We start from the raw sequence: 22,035 nt of genomic DNA on the forward strand, positions 1-22,035 counted from the left end.
TTATTCTCGGTGCCCTCATTCCCTGTCCTTTTGTAGCCGTTTGTGGATCAGGAGGCCTGGCTGCCACCTGCATGCCCTGGCTCAGCTGCTGGATGAGCTGCACTGCCAAGGTGTGGAGCATGGTAAAAAGATGAGAGTTGCTGCAGCATAGAAGAGGAGAAGCAGCATTCCTTTAACCCTTGGTGTGCCTGGGAGCCACAAAAGCCTGCCCCATTCCCATCCTTTCCATGTTTGGACTGATAAATAAACTTCTCTCCTATTTCCTTTGTTATCTTTTTCAGCACTTTTCCCTTGTCATCTCTTTGCCAACAGCAGTTTGAGCCATTTAGTTTTCCACAAACTCCTCCTTTTTCTGCTAACAGATAATCTGATCCCATCCCCTGGTGAAATGTTGTGTTCCTCATTTCAGTGCCTTGGTCGGCAGGAAGGTCAGGAGCTGGAGCTGTCTGGTTGGTTCTTCTTTCAAGGACAGCTTGTAATCAAATGATGGTATTGAAATGATAAAAGGTTTCTCTGTCTCCTGATATGAATTGTTTTGGGTTCCCAGTGGCTGGTCCATGGTGTTGTAGGATTTGTTCTGGTGGCCATTCAATACTTTTCCCCATTTTTGGGTGCTCCCGCAAGCTAAGGTTGCATCAACTGAGTGTTTTTTTCTTATTCCATCTTCATATACTTGAATTCCAGCTGACCTCCCTGAACTTGTTATAGGAAAAACCCCAGTGCTCTGATACACCCTGTACAGCACAGACAGTGACAGCAGATGTTGGAGTGGGCAGAGGGATGATCCCCCCCTTATTTTAGTGAAGTTTTCCCAACATTCTCCATTTGCTGTTTCCGTTTGCAGCTTCAGCCGTTTCTGTTGCAGAGTCAGAGATCCTCAGCATGGGCTCTGCCTTCAGCTGTGCAAATTCCATCTGTGCAAGCAGGCAGAGCTTGGGGTGAGGGGCAGAGGGAATCAGCCAATTCCTGCCCCAGGCAAGAAGAGCCAGGTACATTGTCCCCACTTTGCCCCAGCAGTGTTAATTTGCATTTCTGAAGCTCCTCTCTTGGCTGCCTGCTTAAGAGTTTAGGGGTCACCTTTAAATCTCTTCTAGTGATGCAGCCTAAAGGTGAACTTCGAAAAACCCAGATCAAAATTTTGGTATCTTTTACAGCTACGCACAAACATAGACAAAAAATCCCAAGGTAATTCAGCTTTTTCTACTTCCCCTCGGAAGAAAAACTGATTCTTACCTCCTTTACCCAAACATAACCAGCTATATAGAAGTATGAGTATTAAAAAAATACTCTAATGCTATAAACTTTGCACTGAAACTTTAGGAAAAAGAAAAACTTCACTATTCTTTTTAGTGTTAGAATCAAGGCATTCCTTGATTCTGGCCAGGATGTGTAACAGAAATCATTCCATCCTCACATAACCTGGGTGTGCAGAGAAAATCATTCCATTATATGTGGGTTTTACTAGGTTTTTCCCAAAGTTGTGCAGTCTCAAGCAATCTAAATAGATTGGTTTAATGTTCTGTAGTTTCAAGTCATGCAGTTTTTAGTGTTTGGTTTCCTATTGGATCCGGATTTCTTTGCTTCTACTGTTAATGAGGTGGGAAGTGCTGGATTTCCTTCTCAGCCTTTTGCAGACCAGGTGCCTGCAGCCCTGCCGGGGGCAGTGTCTGGGGTAGGTGTTGGTTGCTGTTTGCTGCTGGGGTTGATGTTTTGCTGCTGGTCCTTATCTTTGTCGGTGTCTTTTGGGCCATTCCCAGTGTGTTGAGATGTTAAACTCATCTCCAGTGAGTGGTGTAACGTCCCTTAACAAAACCTTTAACATTTCTTTCCCCAAGGCCAAGGCAAACCAAGCCTGAGTAGAGAAATCAAAGGTTAACAATGTTCAAGTCTATGAGCTGGTCTATTTTCCATAGATGCACTAGCAGGCAGGGCAGTGTGTGAGTGTGAGTGAGAGCCAGAGTGGAATTGTCCCGGTGTCTCCCCAGCAGCTGTGGCAGTGCAGGCCCAGCGAGCACTGAAGCTGCAGCAGTGGCAGCAAGGGCTGGCCCCGGTGGCTGGAGCTGCCCAGGGAGGGTGGCCAGGCCGAGGATTTCAGCAGAGGAGGTGTGGGCAGGCCCAGGGCCTTGCCCCGCTGTGGAGCCCTGGCTGCTGCTGCGCTGCCTTCAGTGCAGGCTCAGGGGGGCCTCCCATCCTCCTGCTGCAGGCGGGAAGTGCAAATCTCCGGGGCTGCAGAGACCTGGAGCCCAGGCTGAGGGGTCCCCCCGTGTTCAGCTGTGCTGGCGGCTGTTTCTGGCCTCGGGGCCCCTTGGCATGGGCCACGCCACTTGGCCACCAGTGGTGCTGCTTTGCACTCCTTAGGCAGAGCCCATGTCCTGCTTGGATGTTGGCAGCAGCCAAGTGCCAAGGTAGGCTCTGTGCCAGCCCAGCTTCCTGTGGGAGAGATTGCACCAGAGACAGGATTCTGGCCACAGACTGCTTTAAATGTGCATCCCTTATCTCCACCCTGCACTAGGTGGAGAATTCCCAGGGTAAGGAATTCCAGAGATCAATTGCAAGGGGAAATAATTGAATATCTGCCCTGGCTCTGGCTCTTCTTCTTGCCCAATCCAATGGCAAAAGCCGTACCCATGGCATCTTGGTTTCTATCCCCAGCTTCCAGAGGTGTTTCTTTCTTTCCCCATTCATTCTTTGTACCCAGCCTGAGCTCTGGGGGTGCCAGGGGTTATGGAGGTCCCATTGTATTCCTAAAGCTGCCATAAGCCCCTGGACGATCTTTCCTGGAAAATGAGTGCTGTTCTCTGAGTCTGTTTCTTCCACAATGCCTTTATTGAAATTATTTCTTTTGGAAATACCTTAATAAGTGATCCAGTGGTTGCTGAGCAGTCAGAATTGCTTTTGCCCCCCTGTTAGGTGAGGTGGTGTCACCAGAAGATATTGAAGCCTTCCTGCTCAGGGCATTTCAGTGCCAGGCTCTTACAAGCACACACAGCTGTGCCGGTTGAGCTGACCATGGGGGTAACCTGCGCTTTGTCTGATTCCCTTTCCTCAATAACAGCGTGTCGTGGAACTCTTTTCCCTTCTGCTGCCCCTGAAGAGCCATCCACAAACACATTTTCTCCATTTTCAGACGAAGACTGAGCGTTCTCCAGGGCTCCAGTGTGGTGGGTCCCCGGTGGGATGGGAGCTCAGAGAGCCCTGACAATCCATGTCCATGCAGGGGTGGACTTGCTCCTGCTGAGGGTGCTGCTGTCTGTGCTTGCAGTGTCCTTGTGGGCTGCAGCTGGAGCCCTGACTCCTTCCCAGGGGCTGTTTGGGTGGGCTCTGCCCTGGCCAGGAGGGCAATGCCTCTGCCAGGTGCTTGTGGCCGACCCCGTCATGCCCTGGGTGCTGGGGCCCCCTTGGGCCCTGGGGTTGATCCCTCAGGGGCTGTGGGAACTCTGCCGTGGCCTTTGCCTTCAGCTTGGCCTTTTGCTCATCCCTTCTTGCCTTCAGCTGCTGTGCCTTTGTGCCCAAGTGCTGCAGGGCTTCTTGTGCCACTCCTGCAGCCCCGGTCACTGCCTGTGGGTGCTCATCCTCTGAGAGCTGCTGAGCTTTCTGCAAAACCTTTCCTTTCTGCAGGGACCCAAACCAAATCCTGAACAGCAAATCCTGATCCTTCCATGTGCACTCTGCATTTCCCAGCTGTTCCTTTGTGTTCCCCCCTGTGCTCAGGGTCCCCGCCCAGCCCGTGTGGCAGAGCCGGTGCCTGTCCTGCCGCAGTGTCCAAAGGCGGCCCCCCCGGCGGGCAGGGCCGGCAGCTCCCCGGGGCCGGGCAGCGGCCGGGGCGTCCCGCAGCCTCCTGGGGGCCGGGGGCCACTGCCGGCCCTGCCCGGGGCTGGTGGGGTCAGGCAGCGCCCGGCGCTGAGCCCCGGCTGCCCCACAGCCCCGGCCCGGCCCCGCAGCTCCCCACAGGCCCCAGCCCGTGCTCCCGGTGCCGCACCTCTGCGCCCGGTGCTGCCGCTGCCAGCACAGAGAAACCCCTGGCATCCTGACCTCCTGCTTTTCCTCTCCTGGAAACCGGGGATGGAAAGGATCTGCATCAGCTGGCAAATTCTGAGGATAAGACCCTGCTGAAAATCATCCCAATCGTGACTAATTTTCTCTTTCTCCTCTTTTCCATCATACTTTTTCTTGCCACATAGATTCCTCCTGCTGCTTCTTGCCTGAACCATATTGCTGCACACTCCCCTTCACCTGATCCCTTCCCAGCACACCAACACCATCCATTCCCTGTTGTACAAATGCCTTCTCCACTTCACTTATTGCTCCCCTGGGTGTCCATACCTTAATTAGCTCTGGGGGAATGTGCAAACTATTTCAGCATTCTCCCAAGGGACCCTTCAGAGACATTTTGGGATCATCATCCCTTTGGCCAGGACCCCTCCCCGGCTTTCCCTTTTCTCCCCTCCATGGGAACCCTGCCATGTTCACTCCCCGAGGATCCCAGGGCACTCACTGATGAGATTTTCAGTGCTCTCTCCCTGCTGACCCTTCACAGACCCCCCTGATGTGTCACTCGTCTGTCTCCTGGTCACTCCCGGGTCCCCAATCAATCCCCGGTGCCTCCGCCAGCCATGGGAGCCGATCACCCAAAGTGGGTGAGGCACCTTCAGCTGCACTCCCTGCCTCCCGCTCCGGATGGTGGAAGGAATTAGGGATGAGCCCCAGGGTGTGTGGAAAAATTGACATCAGCAGAGGATTCTGTCCACAAAGCAGACAGAGTTGTCTCTAAAAGTAATTTCATTCCTAAAACTGGGAGAGGCCATGGGACATTCCCCATGGGACCTTCCTAATTATTGGAGGACACAGCTTCGTTTTCATCCTAATTCTCCTGGCCACATCTCCCTCTGCTTTCCCCATTGGCTGAAGTGCTTGAGAGGTACAGACTACCCAATCCACCTACTACATACCCACCTTAATATGCTCCCCACTTTTGTATAGCAAACGATATTCATGGCTCTGTTAAGGCTTTGTTGTTCGTCTGGAAGTTAATGAATTGAGCAGGACCTTGTCTGAGCAGCAGTCTGTGTCATCAACTGATGACATTTTCTGACACCGTTGGCTTCTCCTGTCACTCCCTTAAGTACAGGTATCTTGCCCTCTGAGCATTCCCTACCTGGACCAACCCCCCTCGACCCCATGGCCCCCGCAAGGGGAATTTGGGGAGGTGGGAGTGGGGCAGCGCCAAGGCCGGGCCCCCCCGCGCTGTCCTGGCGGGAGCGGCTGCAGTGGGGACCGAGTGCGGGCGGGAGCGGCCGAGAGCCCAGCGCTGCCCCAGCCCGACCTGCCCCAGCTCCATCCCTGCCCCTGCGCTGGGATGCTGTGGGGCTGGGGGGAAGAGGGAGCCGGCAGTGGGTGCTGGGCCTGGGGGCAGGAGGAGAAGGGAAGGAGAAGCAGCCTTGAGGAACAGAATGGTCAAACGATGCAGGTGGCAGGAGAGAGTGGGATTGTGCAGGAGAAGGAGGAATAGCAGGAGGAAGAGGAGTGTGAGGAAGAGCAGAGACACAGGAGGAGGAGGAGGAGCAGAAAGAGGAAGCAGCAGAAGGTTCCACCCCTCCCTGTGTCTGCAGCCTCCCCCCAGCCCCAGGAGCGCTGCTCCCCCCACATGCAGCAGGTGACTGTAGAGGGGGATCCAAGATTTTCAGGGGGTGAATCTTGTTGTTTCTGAGCTTTCTTGGGTTAAATGTTGGTGCTTTGGTTTTATGTGGCAGCTGAATCTTTATGTTTTGGAGAAGGATTTGCTGACTTGTGATGTTTGGGGAGTTTTTGATCTGTGTCTTGAAGTTTGTGGGATTTTTGGGCTGAATCTTGGTGTTATGGAGGTTCTTACAGACACAAGATTCCCAATGACTTCCTGAGATCAACTTGGGCAAGGAGGAACCTGCAGTCCAAGGTGCTCTTCTCTTGTTTTTCTGTCAAACCAGGATTTGTCATTCCCTGGGTGTGGCTGGATGGAGGAGGAGGAAAAGCCCCGGAGATGCTGCAGGAGGAGGAGCTGCAAACCCAGCCCAGGGAGCTGCAGGGAGGAAAGAGTCCCCCTGAGCCAGGAAGGCGGGCGGAGATGCAGGCGGAGCTCGGAGCTGGTGGAGAAGCCTCATGGCAGGGAGAAGCCCCACAAGTGCTTGGAATGTGGGAAGGGTTTCAGCCGGAGATCCAGCCTGATCGAGCACCAGAGGATCCACACTGGGGAGAGGCCCTACGAGTGTGGGGAGTGTGGGAAGAGGTTTCAGAGAAGCTCCACTCTCCTCAGACATGAGTGGATTCACACAGAGGAGAGGCCATTCCGCTGCCCCGACTGCGGGAAGGGCTTCAAGCACGACTCCAGCCTCACCGTGCACCGGCGCATCCACACCGGGGAGAGGCCCTACGAGTGTGGGAAGTGTGGGAAGAGCTTCAAAGACAGGTCTGGCCTGATCCAGCACCGGGTTATCCACACTGGGGAACGGCCCTTTGAGTGCTTGGAATGTGGGAAGAACTTTGGGTGGAGCTCTGCCCTGAGATCACACCAGCTCATCCACACTGGGGAGAGGCCCTACGAGTGTCCCCAGTGTGGGAAGAGGTTTCGGACCAGCTCCAGTGTCCTCCTACATGAGCGGATTCACACAGAGGAGAGGCCCTTCCGCTGCCCTGACTGCGGGAAGGGCTTCAAACACAACTCCCACCTCATCAGGCACCAGCGCATCCACACCGGGGAGAGGCCCTACGAGTGTGGGAAGTGTGGGAAGAGCTTCTCACAGAGCTCAGTCTTGATCAGACACCAATGGAGGCACCACTAAAGGAAGCCCTTTGAGTGCCATGAGTGAGGGAAGAGAGTGAGGGAAGAGCTTGAAGTGAGGGAAGAGAGTGAGGGAAGAGCTTGGTGTGCTGCTGCAGCTCCATCCATGGGAGGATCCGGGCTGGATGATCCCCAGTGACCCCCGTTGGGCAGAGCCCTGGTGCCCCTGTATGGGGAATAAAACAGAGAGTAAAGCAATGGAGCTGATAAAGGGGCCCGATATCTGAGGCCTGACTGAGCAGAAACTGTGGGAGACACAGACACAGTTTTAGTCTCCCTGGGCAAGAAGTGACCAGAATAAATGGTGCGAGTGTTTGTGATAAGATAAATGTTCCCAGGTTACTGGATGTCACCAAGAATGTGTACCCAATGGGAAATTGTTACCAAAAACAGAGCCCTCTATAAGCACCATACAAGTCAATCCCTGTATAAACACCTGGTACACTCAATAAAATTGGCTTTGCTCTAAACTCGGATGTCCCCGTCTCTCCATGGTGGATAACCCTGTTGGGGGTGATCCCCGTTGGGTGGGGGAAGGTGCTGGAGGGATTTCTTTCCCTTCTCCTGGTGCTGCCGTGGTTTGGTTGGTAATAAATTCCCTCCCTGTGCCCAGGCCGGGTCTGTTGTCCCCGTGCCGGTGCTCGGGGCGGGATCTCTCCCGTTCCTTCTCTGCACTGCCGGGCCTCTCCTCAGCCAATGAGAGAACGCGGTGGAGAAGAGTCAGCCAATCAGCGAGAGCGGGGCTGATGACTCACCAGTTGCCGGGCAGACCCGCAGCAGGCAGTGTTCCCCGCCTGGACCCGCCCTCCCTGCCCAGGGCCGGCCCCGCCGTGGGGTCCCCCCAAGTCCCTCCCCAGTGCCCCCAGGAACTGGGCTGGGTTTAACTGGGAAGCTTTACTGGGAACACTGGGAGCAGGGGGCAGGGGCAGAGTGACAGCAGGGCTGGGGGCACTCAATCACCCCAAAATCAGCGTGGGGATACAGCTGGGGGGGGTCCTGGCTGGGCCCGAGGCCACGGGGAGGGGCTGCGGCCGCTGGCGGCTCAGGAGCTCTGTGGGCAGATGTCATGGTTTGACACTGGCACAATGCCAGTGCCCCCATGAAAATGTGATCCCTCCCTTGAATGCTGTGAAGTGGAATCTAGAACAGAGCAAAGGAGGCCCAAGCTTAATAACAGAAAAAAACTTTATTAAACTACTACTACTAAAGAAAAGAGAAAACTAAAGAAGGGAAAAAAAAACCACACAAAGATCAAATGAAAACCTTGCAAAACATTCCTCCCCCCACCACCCAACTCCAACAAACCACAGTGAGACACAATCTGGACCCCAATCAGGTTTCCACCCTCCAAACAATCGATACTCAGTCCATCGAGGGAACAGAGTCTCTCCTGTGCCACAGACCCCCCAAGAAACACAGCTCCACATCCTGTGTTTCCATGTCACACATGTCACCGCCCGGAGAAAAAGTTTGCCATGGTGACCCTTCTCCTTTCCATGCACAATGCTCTCACCACCAATGCATGGATGGACAGACTGCTTTTAGGATTTTTTCCTTTCAAGGATGCCCTGCCAAGAGGGGAGAAAAACAACAGTTCAGTTTTTCACTGTTTGGGACCACAGTCCCCCCCATTTTCCCCTGGGGCCGAGGGCTCAAGAACAGAGATCTTCTTCTCTTCTCTTTCCTTTCCAGGACAAGGGGGCGCCACCACAAGCCCCCTAACCTTTTCTCTGTTCACTCCACTTTTGTCGTTTCCCAGCTGAAGCAGGTCTCTTGACTCACTGGCATCCTCCCGAAACACAGTCCCTCTTGAAGGAGAAGATTGGTTCAGGTTGTGGCTAACACGGAAAAGTCCAGCCAAAAGCCACTCCTTGTCCCCCTCCCATCCAGAATTCCTCCTCCCAACATCCCAGGGTCCAAGGTGTCCCTCTTCCTCTCTTTCAAACTGAGGAGGGGAAGGAAAAATTCACAAGCTTTCATTTCTCAAGGAAGGGTTAAAAGTCCGAACTCAAAGGATGGCTCAAAGCCTGGACATCCAGCAACTCCCACGCACTGGGCACCTTGCAGCTCCCCCCGCTCCTCCTTCCTCATGGCTTCCTCTCTCCCTCTCGGGAGAGAAACTCTGGGGGGGGGAATGGAGACATCCCAGATTTCTTCCACCCTTCCATCTGCAGGGGCCAGCCCGGTTCCAGTCCCTCCACCCTTTGGTCTTACCTCCATCAGGCCATGGGGCTTCACCTCTCCCACCCAGCTCGTGGCCGGGCAGGGGAGAGGCTGCACTGCACACTGACCGGAACCAAAGAGAGCGAGTTCCCCTGGGAATTCTGCTTTCAACCCCTCTGTGTTCTCAGAGGCGTGTCTACTTTCAATTGGTCAATATCCAAATTGACCTCTTCCTTCCGGAAAAAAATTCTCTTTCCGTGTCAAACCACGACAGCAGAGAAAAGGGGGTGACACTGGGCTGGGGGCCCCAGGGAGCACACACACTCCAGAGGAGAGGGGACACGACTCAGGGGATCCCCCAGACTTCCTTGCGCCGATCCCCAGTGCCAGGAAGATAAAACCCAACTCAGGAGTCTCCAGTTCCTGTCAGCATCTTGCTGCGGCAGCATCCAGCAGCATCTCTGGGGTTTCCACAGGGGTCAGGATCTCCCAAAAACTCTCACAGGCACCCAGGCCCCTCCAAGCACCCTCCTGGTCGCTCCCAACCCACTCAGGATCCCCTGAAACCTCCCTCTTGATCCCTTCCTGACCTCCTCAGGACCCACCAAAGCCCCTCCTGTCCCTCTCAGAATCCCACAGCCTCCTTCCAGTTGCCCCCACTGCCCCAGGACCCCCAAATCCTCTCCCAGTCACATCCCAGTGCCCTCCAGGGACCCCCAGAACCCCATCCCACCCTCCTACCCTCCCCAGAATCCTTCAAACACTTTCTTAGCCCTTCCAAACCCACAACCTTCTCTCCCAGTTGAAACCAGGCTCTCTCCAGCTCACTCCCAGTTGCTCCCAGCATATTCCAGTGGCTCTCCCAGTGCCCCCAATTCCTCCCTCGTACCTCAGTTCCGGCTCACAGGGTGCTCCGGGGTGACGTGCTCCACCTGGCAGGTGGAGGTGAGTCCGGCCCGGGTTGGGGTTTCCAGCAGCACCAGGAGCTGGTAGGTCCAGTCCCCACTGGGGACCACATCAGTGGCCACCACAGAGAGCTCCTGCTGGCCCTGGAACCACCTCAGCTGGATGGGAGCAGGCGGCCGGGGCTGGGCTGGGAACTCGAGGGCAGCAGCGAGATGGACACGCTGGGGGTCACTCGGAGAGAGCGGGGACACACTGGGATCAACTGTGGGGAACTGGGAGAGAGAGGGGAGGCGTGGTGTGGCCTTGGGGCAGACTGGGAGTGGACTGGGAAGGATTGGGGTGGCACTCAGAGAGATGGGAGGGGATGGGGGGCACTGGCAGAGAGGGTGGAGATCTCGGAGTGAACTGGGGAGGAACTGGGAATGGGCTGGGAAGGAGTGGGAGGGACTGGGGCGGTACTGGGAGGAACTGGGAATGGGCTGGGAAGGAGTGGGAGGGACTGGGGCGGCATTGGGAGGAACTGGGAATGGGCTGGGAAGGAGTGGGAGGGACTGGGGCGGTACTGGGAGGAACTGGGAATGGGCTGGGAAGGAGTGGGAGGGTCCGGGGCGGCACTGGGAGGAACTGGGAATGGGCTGGGAAGGAGTGGGAGGGACTGGGGCGGCACTGGGAGGAACTGGGAATGGGCTGGGAAGGAGTGGGAGGGACTGGGGCGGCACTGGGAGGAACTGGGAATGAAGCGCGCGGCACTGGGAGGCCGAGTCCAGCGCGGGGCACGCGGCGCTGCGGGTCTGCCTGGCAACTGATGAGTCATCAGAGACTCGCGCTCTGATTGGCTGAGGGGCGGCAGCGCCACGCCAGGCTGAGATGGACAGCCGGGAGGCGCTGGGAGAGACTGGGATGGACTGGGAGAGCCACGGGGGTCAGTGGCAGGGACAGAAGGTCTCGGGGATGGGCACAAGGAGGGCTGAGGGCTCTGGGGCGATTCCCAGGGAGGTTTTGAGGGCCCTCAGGGTCATTGCCAGAGCAGGGCTCAAGGGGACACGCTGTGCCCCACGCTCACCTCGGCGCTCCGTGAGGAACGGGCTGAGATACTCGTGGTTGTACCGGCAGAGCCAGTCCACCGCAGTCCTTCTTTGCTCCATAACGTGCGGGTCGCTGTTGCAGTACCTGGCTGCTGTCCCTGGAGTATCTGTCCCGTGGTATCTGTGGATACCATGCAAAGGCCTTTTCTGCTTCTTTACCCTGCACTCTCCTTGTAGCAGTTCAGGCTGGAACAAATGGCTCCCAGAACAGGGACCTTGGGCAGTTGTCCAGTCCCGGAGAGCGTCTCCTGAAGGTCATGGGATCCGGGATCTTCGGGAATTCAAGCGTCGTTTGGGACCAGCTCCAGGAGGAGCTCCTTCCTTCGCTTTGTGAGGACTGTTTCTCCTGGCCTGCCGGCACCCCTTTGGAATTCTGAGGGAAGGCTGCCGCTTTGGAAGGGAAGCTTTCAGAATCCAAAGGACCGGCAGGAGCCCACCAGCCCCCTCGAGGTTTCGCTTTTCCTTTGTGTCCCTCGCATTGGTGAGTACTCGCAGCGTGGGCTGCCAGGTGCCCAGGGGAGAGCACCACACATGAACACATTTATCTTAAGTTCATCCTTTTGCCTCGTGGGGGGGAATTTTGGGTTGTTTGGGGAACATGGACAATCATTTATCCCCAGCTCAACGAGAGATTTATATTCATATTAAAGCAACTTTAGTACTAGGGAATGTTTCATTTAAAAAGAGGGATCTTAAAACTTTTGTTCGGTTTTTGTTTGAGCACTTTCCTGAGGCTTCCCAGGAAGATGTTTTGTCACTTTCATTCTGGGGGAAAGTTGGGTGATGCATTTATGATATACAAGTGGGGGGGAATTATAAAGTGGGCAAGTTTAATCCTATTTTCAATTTGATTTTTAAATTAGTAAAGCCTAAGGGAGAAAGTTGGGTCCCTGGTTCTTGTTCCCCGTGTTACTCCCTCCCTGATCCTAACCCTGCTTCCCCTATGGGTGGGATGGGAGCCAGACCCTGCCCACGGGCACAGGGCTGTCACCTACTCCCTGCTGCCTCCAGCCCCACTCAGTCCCTCTCTCGGGCTGGCCCTGGCCACTCCAGCCCGAGCCTTCCCCGCTCCCTTGTCCCCGACTGCCCTGTCCCCAGTTTGGTCCCCAGCTCCAGGAATGTCAGTTGTACAGCCCCGCCTCGGGTCCCTCCCCTGCGCTGGCAGCTGCGTCGATGGTGTCACCGTCGGGACCAGCCCCTTCTGTCCCCTGCCCACATCCCCGAGTGGGCCCTTGAGGGTGGTTCCCTCCTTCTCCAGCCCATCCCGGTTCCCACGCCGCGGAACCGAACGCGGGCCTGGCTGGAAGCCCGCCATGCTGGCCTGCAGGCCCCGAGTCACCGGGCCCCACCGCTCCGCCGGAGGCTGCGCGCTCCAGCCCGCCCCGACCCACCTTCCGAAGAGGATGAGGACGGCGGCACCCCGGCAGTAACAACAGGCCGGGAGGAGGCTGGACACGGATCAGGGAGGAGCCCTGCGGGATGGGGACCTGGACTTGGTGAGAGATCTCGATTGCCTTGCGGCGCCTGTCGTCATTAAACGGGGAAAGGAGCCGCGATGGGAGCGGATTCCTCACACTGAGGTGAAGGAGTTGAGAAAAGCGGCCAGAGACTACGGCCTCAATTCTCCATATTTTAAAAATGTATTGGACTAAACTTTCACAGGACATACCTTAATTCCCCATGCCTTCCATTACATTACCACTGCACTATTGCAGTGGAAAAAACTTTTAAAGCCAATCCTATCCAAGTATGACTTGAGTGAAGTTTTAGGCGAAGGCCAGGAAGGCCCTGAGGCTTTGGCAGGAGAGGGGGAATTTAGCAGACCAGAGGATCAGGTCATGCTGCCCAACAATGTCTTAGATGACATCAAATCTGCTGCAAAGACTGCTCTTTTAAAAATCCCTGATGGAACCACCCTTGTCCAAAACTTTTCTTCAATCCATCAGGGGGTTGAAGAGACATTTGTTAAGTTTGTTGACCACCTCCCAGAGGCCATCGATCACCAAATTGATAATGTAGAGGCCAGGGATGAACTCCTGGGAAAAATGGCAATGTCTAACGCCAACCCGGAAACCAAAAAGATTCTCGGAGCTCTTCCCCAAGATCCAGAGCCACTCATCCCACAGATGGTCGACACCTGCACTAAGGCCTCTTCTTCAGAAACTGCTTTAGCCCTGGCCGTGAGCAAAGGGGTGGGGGAGGCAGTGGTGCCCATTAACAACGAGAGGTGCTTGAACTGTGGCCAGTTCGGCCATTTCCAAGCAAACTGCCCTCACTAGCCTCCTGTGCACTTTAACTCACCTCGCTGCCCTCTCCAGAACACCTAGAAATGATCAGCCCTCGCAGCGTCCGGGAAACGGGCGGGGAGCGCGGCGCGGTCCCGCACGGAGACAACGAGCGGCAGCCGCGGCCCCGGGGCCGAGGGCGGGCGGGCGAGGCCGGCGGGCGGGCAGCCCCGCCGGGGGCGGCTCAGAACCGCAGTCCTGGGGCGAAACTGCCGCCCCCGCCCCGCTGCTGCTCCGGAGCTCCTGCGCCCGCAGCGTCCGCGGGCACCGGCCGGGACAGAGCCGGGAAGGAGAAGGGGCCGAGCCTCGGCGCGGCCGCCAGCGCCGGGAGCGGGACGAGCCCCGCACGGCAGCGCCCCAGCACCGGCGCCACGTCCAGCATCACCAACACACACGCAAACCCGCTGGCCAAGGTGAAAAAGTCCTTGCCTTGAACGTTCTGGGGACAGGAAATAGTTCAATGTCAAAAACAGATACCGTTTCATAACCCAGAATGATAACAAACAAGATGTGCTTGTTCATCAGACTGCTATAAAAAAGAATAACCCCAGGAAATAACTCCACGGTCTAGGAGATGTAGAAATTGTGGAATTTAATATAATACAAGGAAGAAAAGGCCCCCAAGCAGCCGATGTGACAGGGCCTGGTGGAGTTCCAGTGCAAGGTAGCAAACATGTGAAATATTACCCATGTCATGGAAGTCCTCCACACTCCTACCGGGGAAATAAAACCCAAAACTAAGAACCAAGTCCCAGCAACAGCCTAAAAGCTGAAAGAGCACAGAATACCGATAAGCCGCCCTCCATCCAAGATGCCACCTCCATATCAAAACAACTTTCCAGTCTGATAAATCCCACTTCTTCTAATACCCTTCCCCAATTCCTGTGGCCTCCCTGCCCCCCTCCCACTTTCCCCGTTTCCTTTCCGTTGTCCTATTACCCCTTTTTTATGTTCCCACAAATTCCTACCTCCTTTTCCCCCTTTCCATGGCCTCCCTCCACTAGTCCCTTTCCCCAGAGTTCCTTCATAATACCTGAAGGAGTGTAACTGGGGTGGAAGAAAGGAAAGTTTTCCTAAAGTAACCATCTTTTTCTTAAAAGGTAATGATTTCTATTTGGAGTTTCCAACAGGCACACCACCACCTACATTACCTTGTACAGAGTCTGTCACAGCCAGCAGCACTGCCACAGGGGCCAGAGAACCAGTCCCTACTGAAGGCTCCTGACTCCCTCTCCTGATAAACTGGACTAAGAAAACCCCACATCCCTCCTGCCAGCTCTAAGAAAATCTATTTGGACATTAGAGACTCAGAATTGTTTGCATTTTGAAAATTGTCGTATGAGCGCTTTTGATTGTTTTTATCATTTTGTGTTGATTCAGTTGATCCTCCAGAGAAGCTTTCTTAATAATATAAAAAGGGGAATTGTGGGGACCCTGGGGGGCATTTCCCTGGTTTGGGGAGACACGGGAGGCTTCCCTCAAGGGGCTGTTGGACTCTGTTTGCTCCTTTCCCTGTTCCTGTGTCTGTTCCTGTGTCCCTGGGCCACTCCCTCCCTGTTCCCTGACTGGGCCTCATCTTTGTACTGCCCAGGGACCAGGGTCACCCCCACCCCGACTCCTCAGGACAGGGAGAGCTGAGAATTGGAGCAGGGGGATGAGTGTGCTGGGGAAAACCCTGAACATCGCACGGCATGGCTGAATCAAACATCTGTGGATACCATGCAAAGGCCTTTTCTGCTTCTTTACCCTGGACTCTCCTTGTAGCAGCTCAGGCTGCAACAACTGGGGATCATCCAGCCCGGATCCTCCCATGGGGATGGAGCTGGAGCAGCGCACGAAGCTCTGCCCCCACTCAGGACACCCGCAGAGCCTCCCTGGTGTGGAAGTGCTGGTGAGTGATGATCTCTGAATTCCACCTGAAGCTCTTCTGAAATTCCAAGCACTCATAGGGCCATTCCCCAGTTTGGATCCTCTGGTGCCGGATGAGGCTGGATCTCCAGCTGAAACCCTTCCAACATTCCAAGCACTTGTGGGGCTTCTCCCTGCCATGAGGCTTCTCCATCAGCTCCGAGCTCCGCCTGGATCTCCGCCTGCCTTCCTGGCTCAGGGGGGCTCTTTCCTCCCCGCAGCTCCCTGGGCTGGGTTTGCAGCTCCTCCTCCTGCAGCATCTCCGGGGCTTTTCCTCCTCCTCCATCCAGCCATGTGCAGGGAATGACAAATCCTGGTTTGGGGGAAAAACAAGAGGAGAGCACCTTGGACTGGAAGTTCCTCCTGCCCAAGTCCATCCCTAGAACTCAGCAGGACTCTTGTGTCCATGAAAATCTCCACAATATCAAGGTTCAGCCCAAAACAACACTCCCAGGAGTTCCCTATCTCTGATCTCTCCACTTTTGAGGTTCCTTGGGATGATGGGGGTCCAATGGCTCCAGGGGTTCCCCCTTCTCAGGTGTCCTGCTTAGGGATGATCCAGGGGCTGTTGGGGCTCCATGGGGTCCCTTTTCCCCTGATGCTCTACTCTGAGATCCCAGGTGTCCCAGGGGTCCCTCCTCTCCGGCTCCCCCCCTTTCCAGCCAGCCGGGGTCCCCCAGCTCCAGGATCGCCCCTCTCTGCTCTCCCCACTCTGGGGGTCCCAGGGGTTCCCCTCCTCTGCTCCCCCGGGGGTCCCCAGGACAATGTCCTCCCCCTGGTGACACTGGGCAATGGCCACGTGGACTCCCAAAGATCCCGCAAGGGGCTCAGCTTTGGGGTCCTGCAAGATCCAAACCTACACACACACAGAGAAAAAAACCTCCCAGGGTTTATTTGGGCCTCCCAGACAACATCTGGGCTCAATTCCACAATCTGCAAGCTCCAAACACACCCCAATAAAAAACCCTCTCAGGGACCCCCCGATAGATTTGGGGCGAGCTCCCCCTCCCCTCTCACCTGCAGGATGAGCTGGGGGCGATGGTCCCGGGGCCAAGGGTGCTGCGGCCTCAGGGGGCACTGGAACCTCCTGTTTCTCCTCCTTTTCCTGCTCCTCATCCTCATCTTCCTCCTCCTTTTCCTCTCTCCCTCCTCCTCCTCCTTCCTAATCCCACCTCCTGCCCAGTTCCTGCCTTCTGTATATTTAGAGTGGAGCACCTTGCTTGTTTTTAGAGCGAGAACAAAGATCCCCGCGGGAACACGGCTTGCTGGCTTTAGTCAGAAGTAGCAGTGCCTAAAGGTCCTGTTTCCTCTGCTGTGCTCCCGTCCTTGTTCCTCCTCAGTGTTCAGGCTGGGCTATGGGGTGTCCCTGTTTGCTGCATTTTCAGAGCTCCTCCTGGAGCCTTTGGGCAATAGGCTGTGCCCTGGGAGGGTTCTTTGTGCTCCTTTGTGACCCAGGAGAACCTTCCGGGCGGTTTCTGCGTGAGCTGCTGCTGTGATGTCACAGGAGCACTGCCACGTCCCCAAGGTGCTCCCGTGGCTGTGGGACACGGAGGCCTCAGTGTCCCGAGTGGCTCTGGGCACTGCTCGTTGCCGGAGGATCCTCCTGCCCGAGGCATTCTCAGCACCAGCCCAGCCCTGACGGGTGTCCTTGTGTGCTTGCAGGGCTGCAGTCTACAGACGTGTGCAGTGCACCAAAATGATCCAGCACGTGGCTGCTGCAGTTTGCACGCTGTACTCTGTGGCTTATTCGGGCTATTTTTTAACCCACTTGGCACGTAAGTCGAGGTTTTCCCTCGGTGCTGTGGCTTTGGGCTTGCTGTGTGCTTTCTGTTCTTCCTCTGGACCCGAGCTGACTTTGTAACCAAATGGCCATGAAGGCACCATTGCTTTGGGAGAGCTCCTGCCAGCAGCTGCAGCTGAAAAAGGGGGTGTCTGCAGCCAGCGGGGCGTGCACAGCATTTGCAATGAGCCCTGGGGGGTTCTGTTCCCTCCAGCGGGGAGTCTGTGGCAGCAGAGCCGGGAACTCCCTGCCCAGCCAAGAACTGACCCAGCCCAGCATTTTGTGCTGTTCTCTTGCTGTGGGAAGGGACTGTGGCTCCTGGAGGGACGCTGGGAAAGCAAAATGCTCTCTCGGGGTTGCCCTGCTCCATGGCATTTCCCACCACAGGCAGTTTTTTCCTGACAGCATCGGGTTCATGTTCCCTCTCCCGTTGCAGGGCACCTCATGTGTGGATTCCGAGCAGCTCCTCCTCCGGTGAGTGGGAAAGGAACCTTTGGTGTTTGGAATTGTGCAGCAAGCTGTGAGCTCGGCGTGTGGCAGCCGAGTGCCAGCCTGGGAGGCTGAAGGAAAGTTCCTGTCAGAGTCTTTGCAGCAGCAGCAGCAGCAGCAGCGGGATCCCAGCAGATTTCTCCTTTTCTGCTGCAGAGCTTTTGAAGGGCTGCAGGTCTGGTTTTGCAGGCAGAGGATTGCTTGCTGGCTTTAGCCACAGTGGAATATCGTTTTCCCAACAATAAGTGGCAATGTCGACTTTAGCCCATTGTTAGTTTGAAGGGCGTCAAACCCAATTTCTGCTTAGTGCAGCTGGATGTGCAGCTGAGGATAAATAAGGTGATCACTGAGATAGAACTTCCCGTCCCTCACGCTGCCGTCTGTCCACAGGGCACAAAAGCAGCACCAGCCCCTCCTCTGGCTCCCTCTGCTTCCCAAGAGGAGGCCAAAGAGGAGGAAGACAGCAGTGAGCTCCCCGCTGTTCTGGGGGACGCTGGTGAACTTCCCTCGGTGCCGGGAGATGACAGTGAACTTCCCGCTGCTCTGGGAGATGAGGGCGAACATCCCGCGCTGTGGGAATACAGCAGCGAGGCTCCCGCGGCGTGGGACAAGGACAGTGGACATCTCCCGGCGTGGGACGAGGGCGGTGGATGTCCCCTGGTGCGGGACGAGGATGGCCAAGCCCCCATGGTGTGGGATGAGGACAGAGGACATCCTGTGCCTTGGGAAGAGGAGGCTGAACTTCTCCCAGCATGGGAAGAGGACAGTGAATGTCCTGTGGCTTGGAAAGATGATGGCGAACCTGCAGCATTTTGGGAAGAGGACCCAGAACCTCCCTGTGCTTGGGAAGAGGATGGAGAACCTCCCTGTGCTTGGGAAGAGGACACGGAACCTCCCTCCGCTGTGGGATCCTGGGCTGAAGGTTCTGACAACAGCACAGCCCTGCAGCCAGAGGGGAGAGGGGAGTGGTGCCTGGTGCAGCTGAGTACGTCTGCTCTGTTCCTGTGTTCAGAGCAGGGGCTGTGTGTGTGTCTCGGCATCAGCTGCAGCCAGCGTTGCTCTGCAGCTGAATGTCACAGGGGCATTTATTGTCCTTCCCCAGCTGAGACCAAGGGGCTCACGGCCCCAGGGAGTGGGGCTGCATTCTGGCTCTGCTCTGGCGGGGTCTCGCTCTGGGAGGGAGCCTCTTCCACGTGGTTTCTTTCAGGGAACATCGTGAGCGTGGAGGAGCCTGCCGAGAAATACCTGGAAGTGGAGCAGATTGGCCAAGGGTAAGTGCACGGCAGCTACTTCTGCACAAGCAGCCCAGGGGCTGTGCTGGTGCAGGATCATGGGAGAAGTCAGGAGAGCTCCAAACACCTTCAGACACTGGGGTGCCATCCTGCTGTCTCTCAGTCCTGATCAGAATTGAGAACTGTGGTCAGAAGGAGCCGTCACAGGCCCCTGAGGCTGGCAGTGTCCTGCCTGCAGCAAGGAGCAGGACCTGGGAGATCTTCTGTGTCTGGAACTGGATTGCCTAAAAGAGCCACTCACCATCTGGAGACTGTCAGACAACATCTCTCAAGGAGATTTCTTTCAAATATTTTACTTCATAAAATATCTTCCGGTCAGAATTAACAACCTAAAGGTTTAGAAACAGGAACCAGAGATGAACTAATGAGTGCTCTATTCTAGCACAGCTCGTAGAGCCCATACATTCAGGAACAGACACAGAGCTGGTGCACTCTGGGGGAAAATGCATCACCTGCCTGATGGCAGGGCCCTTGTGGATCCTGCAGGTCTTAGGCAGGAAATGGAAAAGGATGAAATGCATTCTTTTCCAGTTCTTTAGACACCCATTGCTCACCTCAGGTTTTGAACTAGAGCAATTCAGCATGGACATTTGGGATTTGCTCCAGCCCAATTCCTTCGTGTTGGGTCTCAGTTTTCTCTTGCACACCTGGCATGGCAGAGGGCTGGTGGCTGCTGCGCTGTTGTTGCAAGGGTCGATGCACCCAGGTGTTTGTGAGCGCTGCAGGCAGCAGAGATCTCCTGTCTGGGTTAGCTTTCACTCCCAGGGCCTCAAGCACTGCTTCTTTCTTCTCTGCTGTTTTGTCTCCAGGGCTTTCGGAACCGTTTCCAAAGGACTCGACAGGGCCACTGGAGGAGAGGTCAGTGCCAACACGCCCAGCACGTCTGGCAGCTCTCCAGGGCTCTCCCCTCTGCTGGGAGCTGTGGCTGCAGCTCTGGGGGCCAGCAGAGCTTTCCTGCACAGGCTGCTCCTCTGAAGGCAGAGCAGTGTCAGCCTGCAGAGCACAGCTGGGACACACTTGGTCCTTCTGGAGTGCCCAAAGGGATGCAAGGAGGGCAGCAGTGTCTGTCAGAGCAGGACACGCTGGCTTGCTCTTCATATCTAAAAGTGTGAATGGATCAGGGCGGGAGACTGAGGCCCAATTTATCTTCACCCCAGCCTCAGACAGGAACACTATTTAGCAGTTTTTCCATCCTGCCTTTCATCTTCAAAGGGTACCTCAAGGCCTAATTAGGGTGAGATCCTGCTTGGGCTCAATTTGGGACTTTAGTTCCACTTCAGCTGTCCACAGAGAGAGAGGGATAGAAATGAGAAGATGGATGTCCAGAGCAAAGCTCTCTCCTAAACCCTGCAGTTGTGTTTGGGTCTGGGGTCAGTGACAGCCTGTGACAGGGATCACCTGAGCAATGGATGTGTGTGTTTGCTTTGTTGTGCAATCCCAAACAGAGCAGCTGCATCTGAAATCATGACCAAATCCCATGCAATTGCTAAAGGGTTCCCGGCTGTTTTGCTCTGTTTTCACAGAACCAGAATTACCTCCTGCTTGCAAAATGTATTTGAATAATAATGAGAGTGTTGAGGCCATTTGAGAAGACTGTAGGTGCAGAGAATGTGGTTAGAGCTGGGAGGCTGACAGCTGAGGGGCCATTTCTGCAGAGCTTGCAAGGCCAAATGTCTCTGGCCATGTGTCCTGTAAGCAGCCCCAGCGAGCAGAGCAATGGGCTGTGGGAGTGGCCCTTGCTGAGTTCTGGTGCCCATCCCAGGGCAGTTTGGCACAGCCCGGCTCCGTCGCTCCAAAAAGCCTCGCCCCGTGTTGGCTGTGGCCTCCTGCCACAGACTCCTCCAGTTAAAGGTCTGCAATGTCCCCTCAGGTGGCCATAAAGAAAATGAGTCTCAGAGGGCAGAACGGGGAACACGCTGTGAATGAGCTCCTGCTCCTGAAGGACAAGAAGAACCCCAACATTGTCAACTCTTTGGACAGGTGAGTGCTCCAGGCCTCATCCCGTGCACGGGCCCTGCCTTAACCTTTCCTGGCACCCGTAGTCTGTAGCCTGTTTTGAAAATGCCTGACCCAGCCGTATCTTCCCAAAACAACAGCCTGGCAGTTCGCTCCCTCCGTGTGCTTTGGTTGCTTTGGTTTGGTTTTTCCTTCAAGCTGACCCTGTTTTCTGTGTCTTACAACAAGTGCTGATAAACCACAGCAGAAATTATTTCCCTTGGTTTCTTCTTCCCAGCCCTTTTCCATTGCTGCGGATGCCAGGAAGACCAGGTCCTTGTTTCCAGAAATGCCTCATTTGCCCATTTTTCACTGGCCTTGCCTGTTTCTGAAGGGACTTTCTGAAAGGTTTTCTGATTGCTTTTGTCCCAAGTGCTGCACGGCCTCCTCCCCTGGATAACCCTGGGAGTTGTGTTGCCTTGTTCTGCAGGGAATGGTGGAACTGATGAGCTCAGAAGCTGAACCAGCTGGGGCCAGTGTTGTGGTTCCACACTGATCTGGGCTGTTGCTAAACTGCATTTTTCACCTGCTTGCCATCTAAGGACTCTCCTTTCTCACAGGTGTCTCTTCCCTTAGACTGTGCAGATTCCAAGGACTCTGCAGCCTCGCAGGAATGTCTCTCCATCTGATTCTGTCCTCATGGACAAGTGACCTGGAAACAAAACTCCACTCCAGGCTTTTCCATGGGGGAATTGAGCACTGCACATTCATCTCCATGCCACTGCTTTCCTCTTCCAGCTTCCTTGTTGGCGGAGATCTCTGGCTGGTGATGGAATACATGGATGGAGGAACTTTGCAGGACGTTGTCAGACAGACACGCATGGCTGAAGGAGAGATGGCAGCTGTCAGTCGGGAGGTGAGGGATCCTGCCTGTGGCTGCCACGGCTTGGACACGATGGTCCTTCCATACAGGCGTGAGAACAGGAGTGGCTCCATGCTCAGGGCTCTGTTTCTCTGTTGTTTTTATGAGCTGGAGAAGAAAGAGCCTCTGCAGTGAACGGCCTGCCAGCATTGCTGCACTTCTGCTCTGTTCTTGCTCTCTTTCCTGCTGTTGTGGCACTCTCTGTCTGTTCTGGATTTGATGTGCTGTTCTCAGCTTTGCCCTGAACCGTTTGCCTGGAGCCTGTCTGCTCTGCACTCCTGGCCTGTCACAGCAAAGCTGCTGCTGCCAGAATTCGGACCTGTCCTTTCTTGTGTGATAGATTCCGGCCATTGGTTTTTGTCCTGGTGTTTCTTGTTCTCTCTCAGTGCCTGCAGGGCCTGGATTTCCTCCATGCGAACCGGATGATCCACAGAGATCTGAAGAACTCCAACATCC

At 55.4% G+C, this 22,035-nt stretch overlaps 1 protein-coding gene across 1 annotated transcript in view; it reads left to right on the forward strand.

Moving 5' to 3' along the window:
* The first annotated feature begins 2,367 nt into the window (after positions 1-2,367).
* LOC110484395 (uncharacterized) overlaps positions 2,368-22,035 on the forward strand; it is a 36,193-nt gene continuing 16,525 nt past the window's right edge. The window contains exons 1-2 of the mRNA XM_085565440.1: positions 2,368-2,405; positions 6,107-6,745. Coding sequence (XP_085421566.1) covers positions 2,368-2,405; positions 6,107-6,745 — 677 coding nt within the window. The remainder of the gene's footprint in view (positions 2,406-6,106; positions 6,746-22,035) is intronic.

The sequence above is a fragment of the Lonchura striata genome, chromosome 36 (genome assembly GCF_050655825.1).
Source record: "Lonchura striata isolate lonStrDom1 chromosome 36, ASM5065582v1, whole genome shotgun sequence".
Lineage (NCBI taxonomy): Eukaryota > Metazoa > Chordata > Aves > Passeriformes > Estrildidae > Lonchura > Lonchura striata.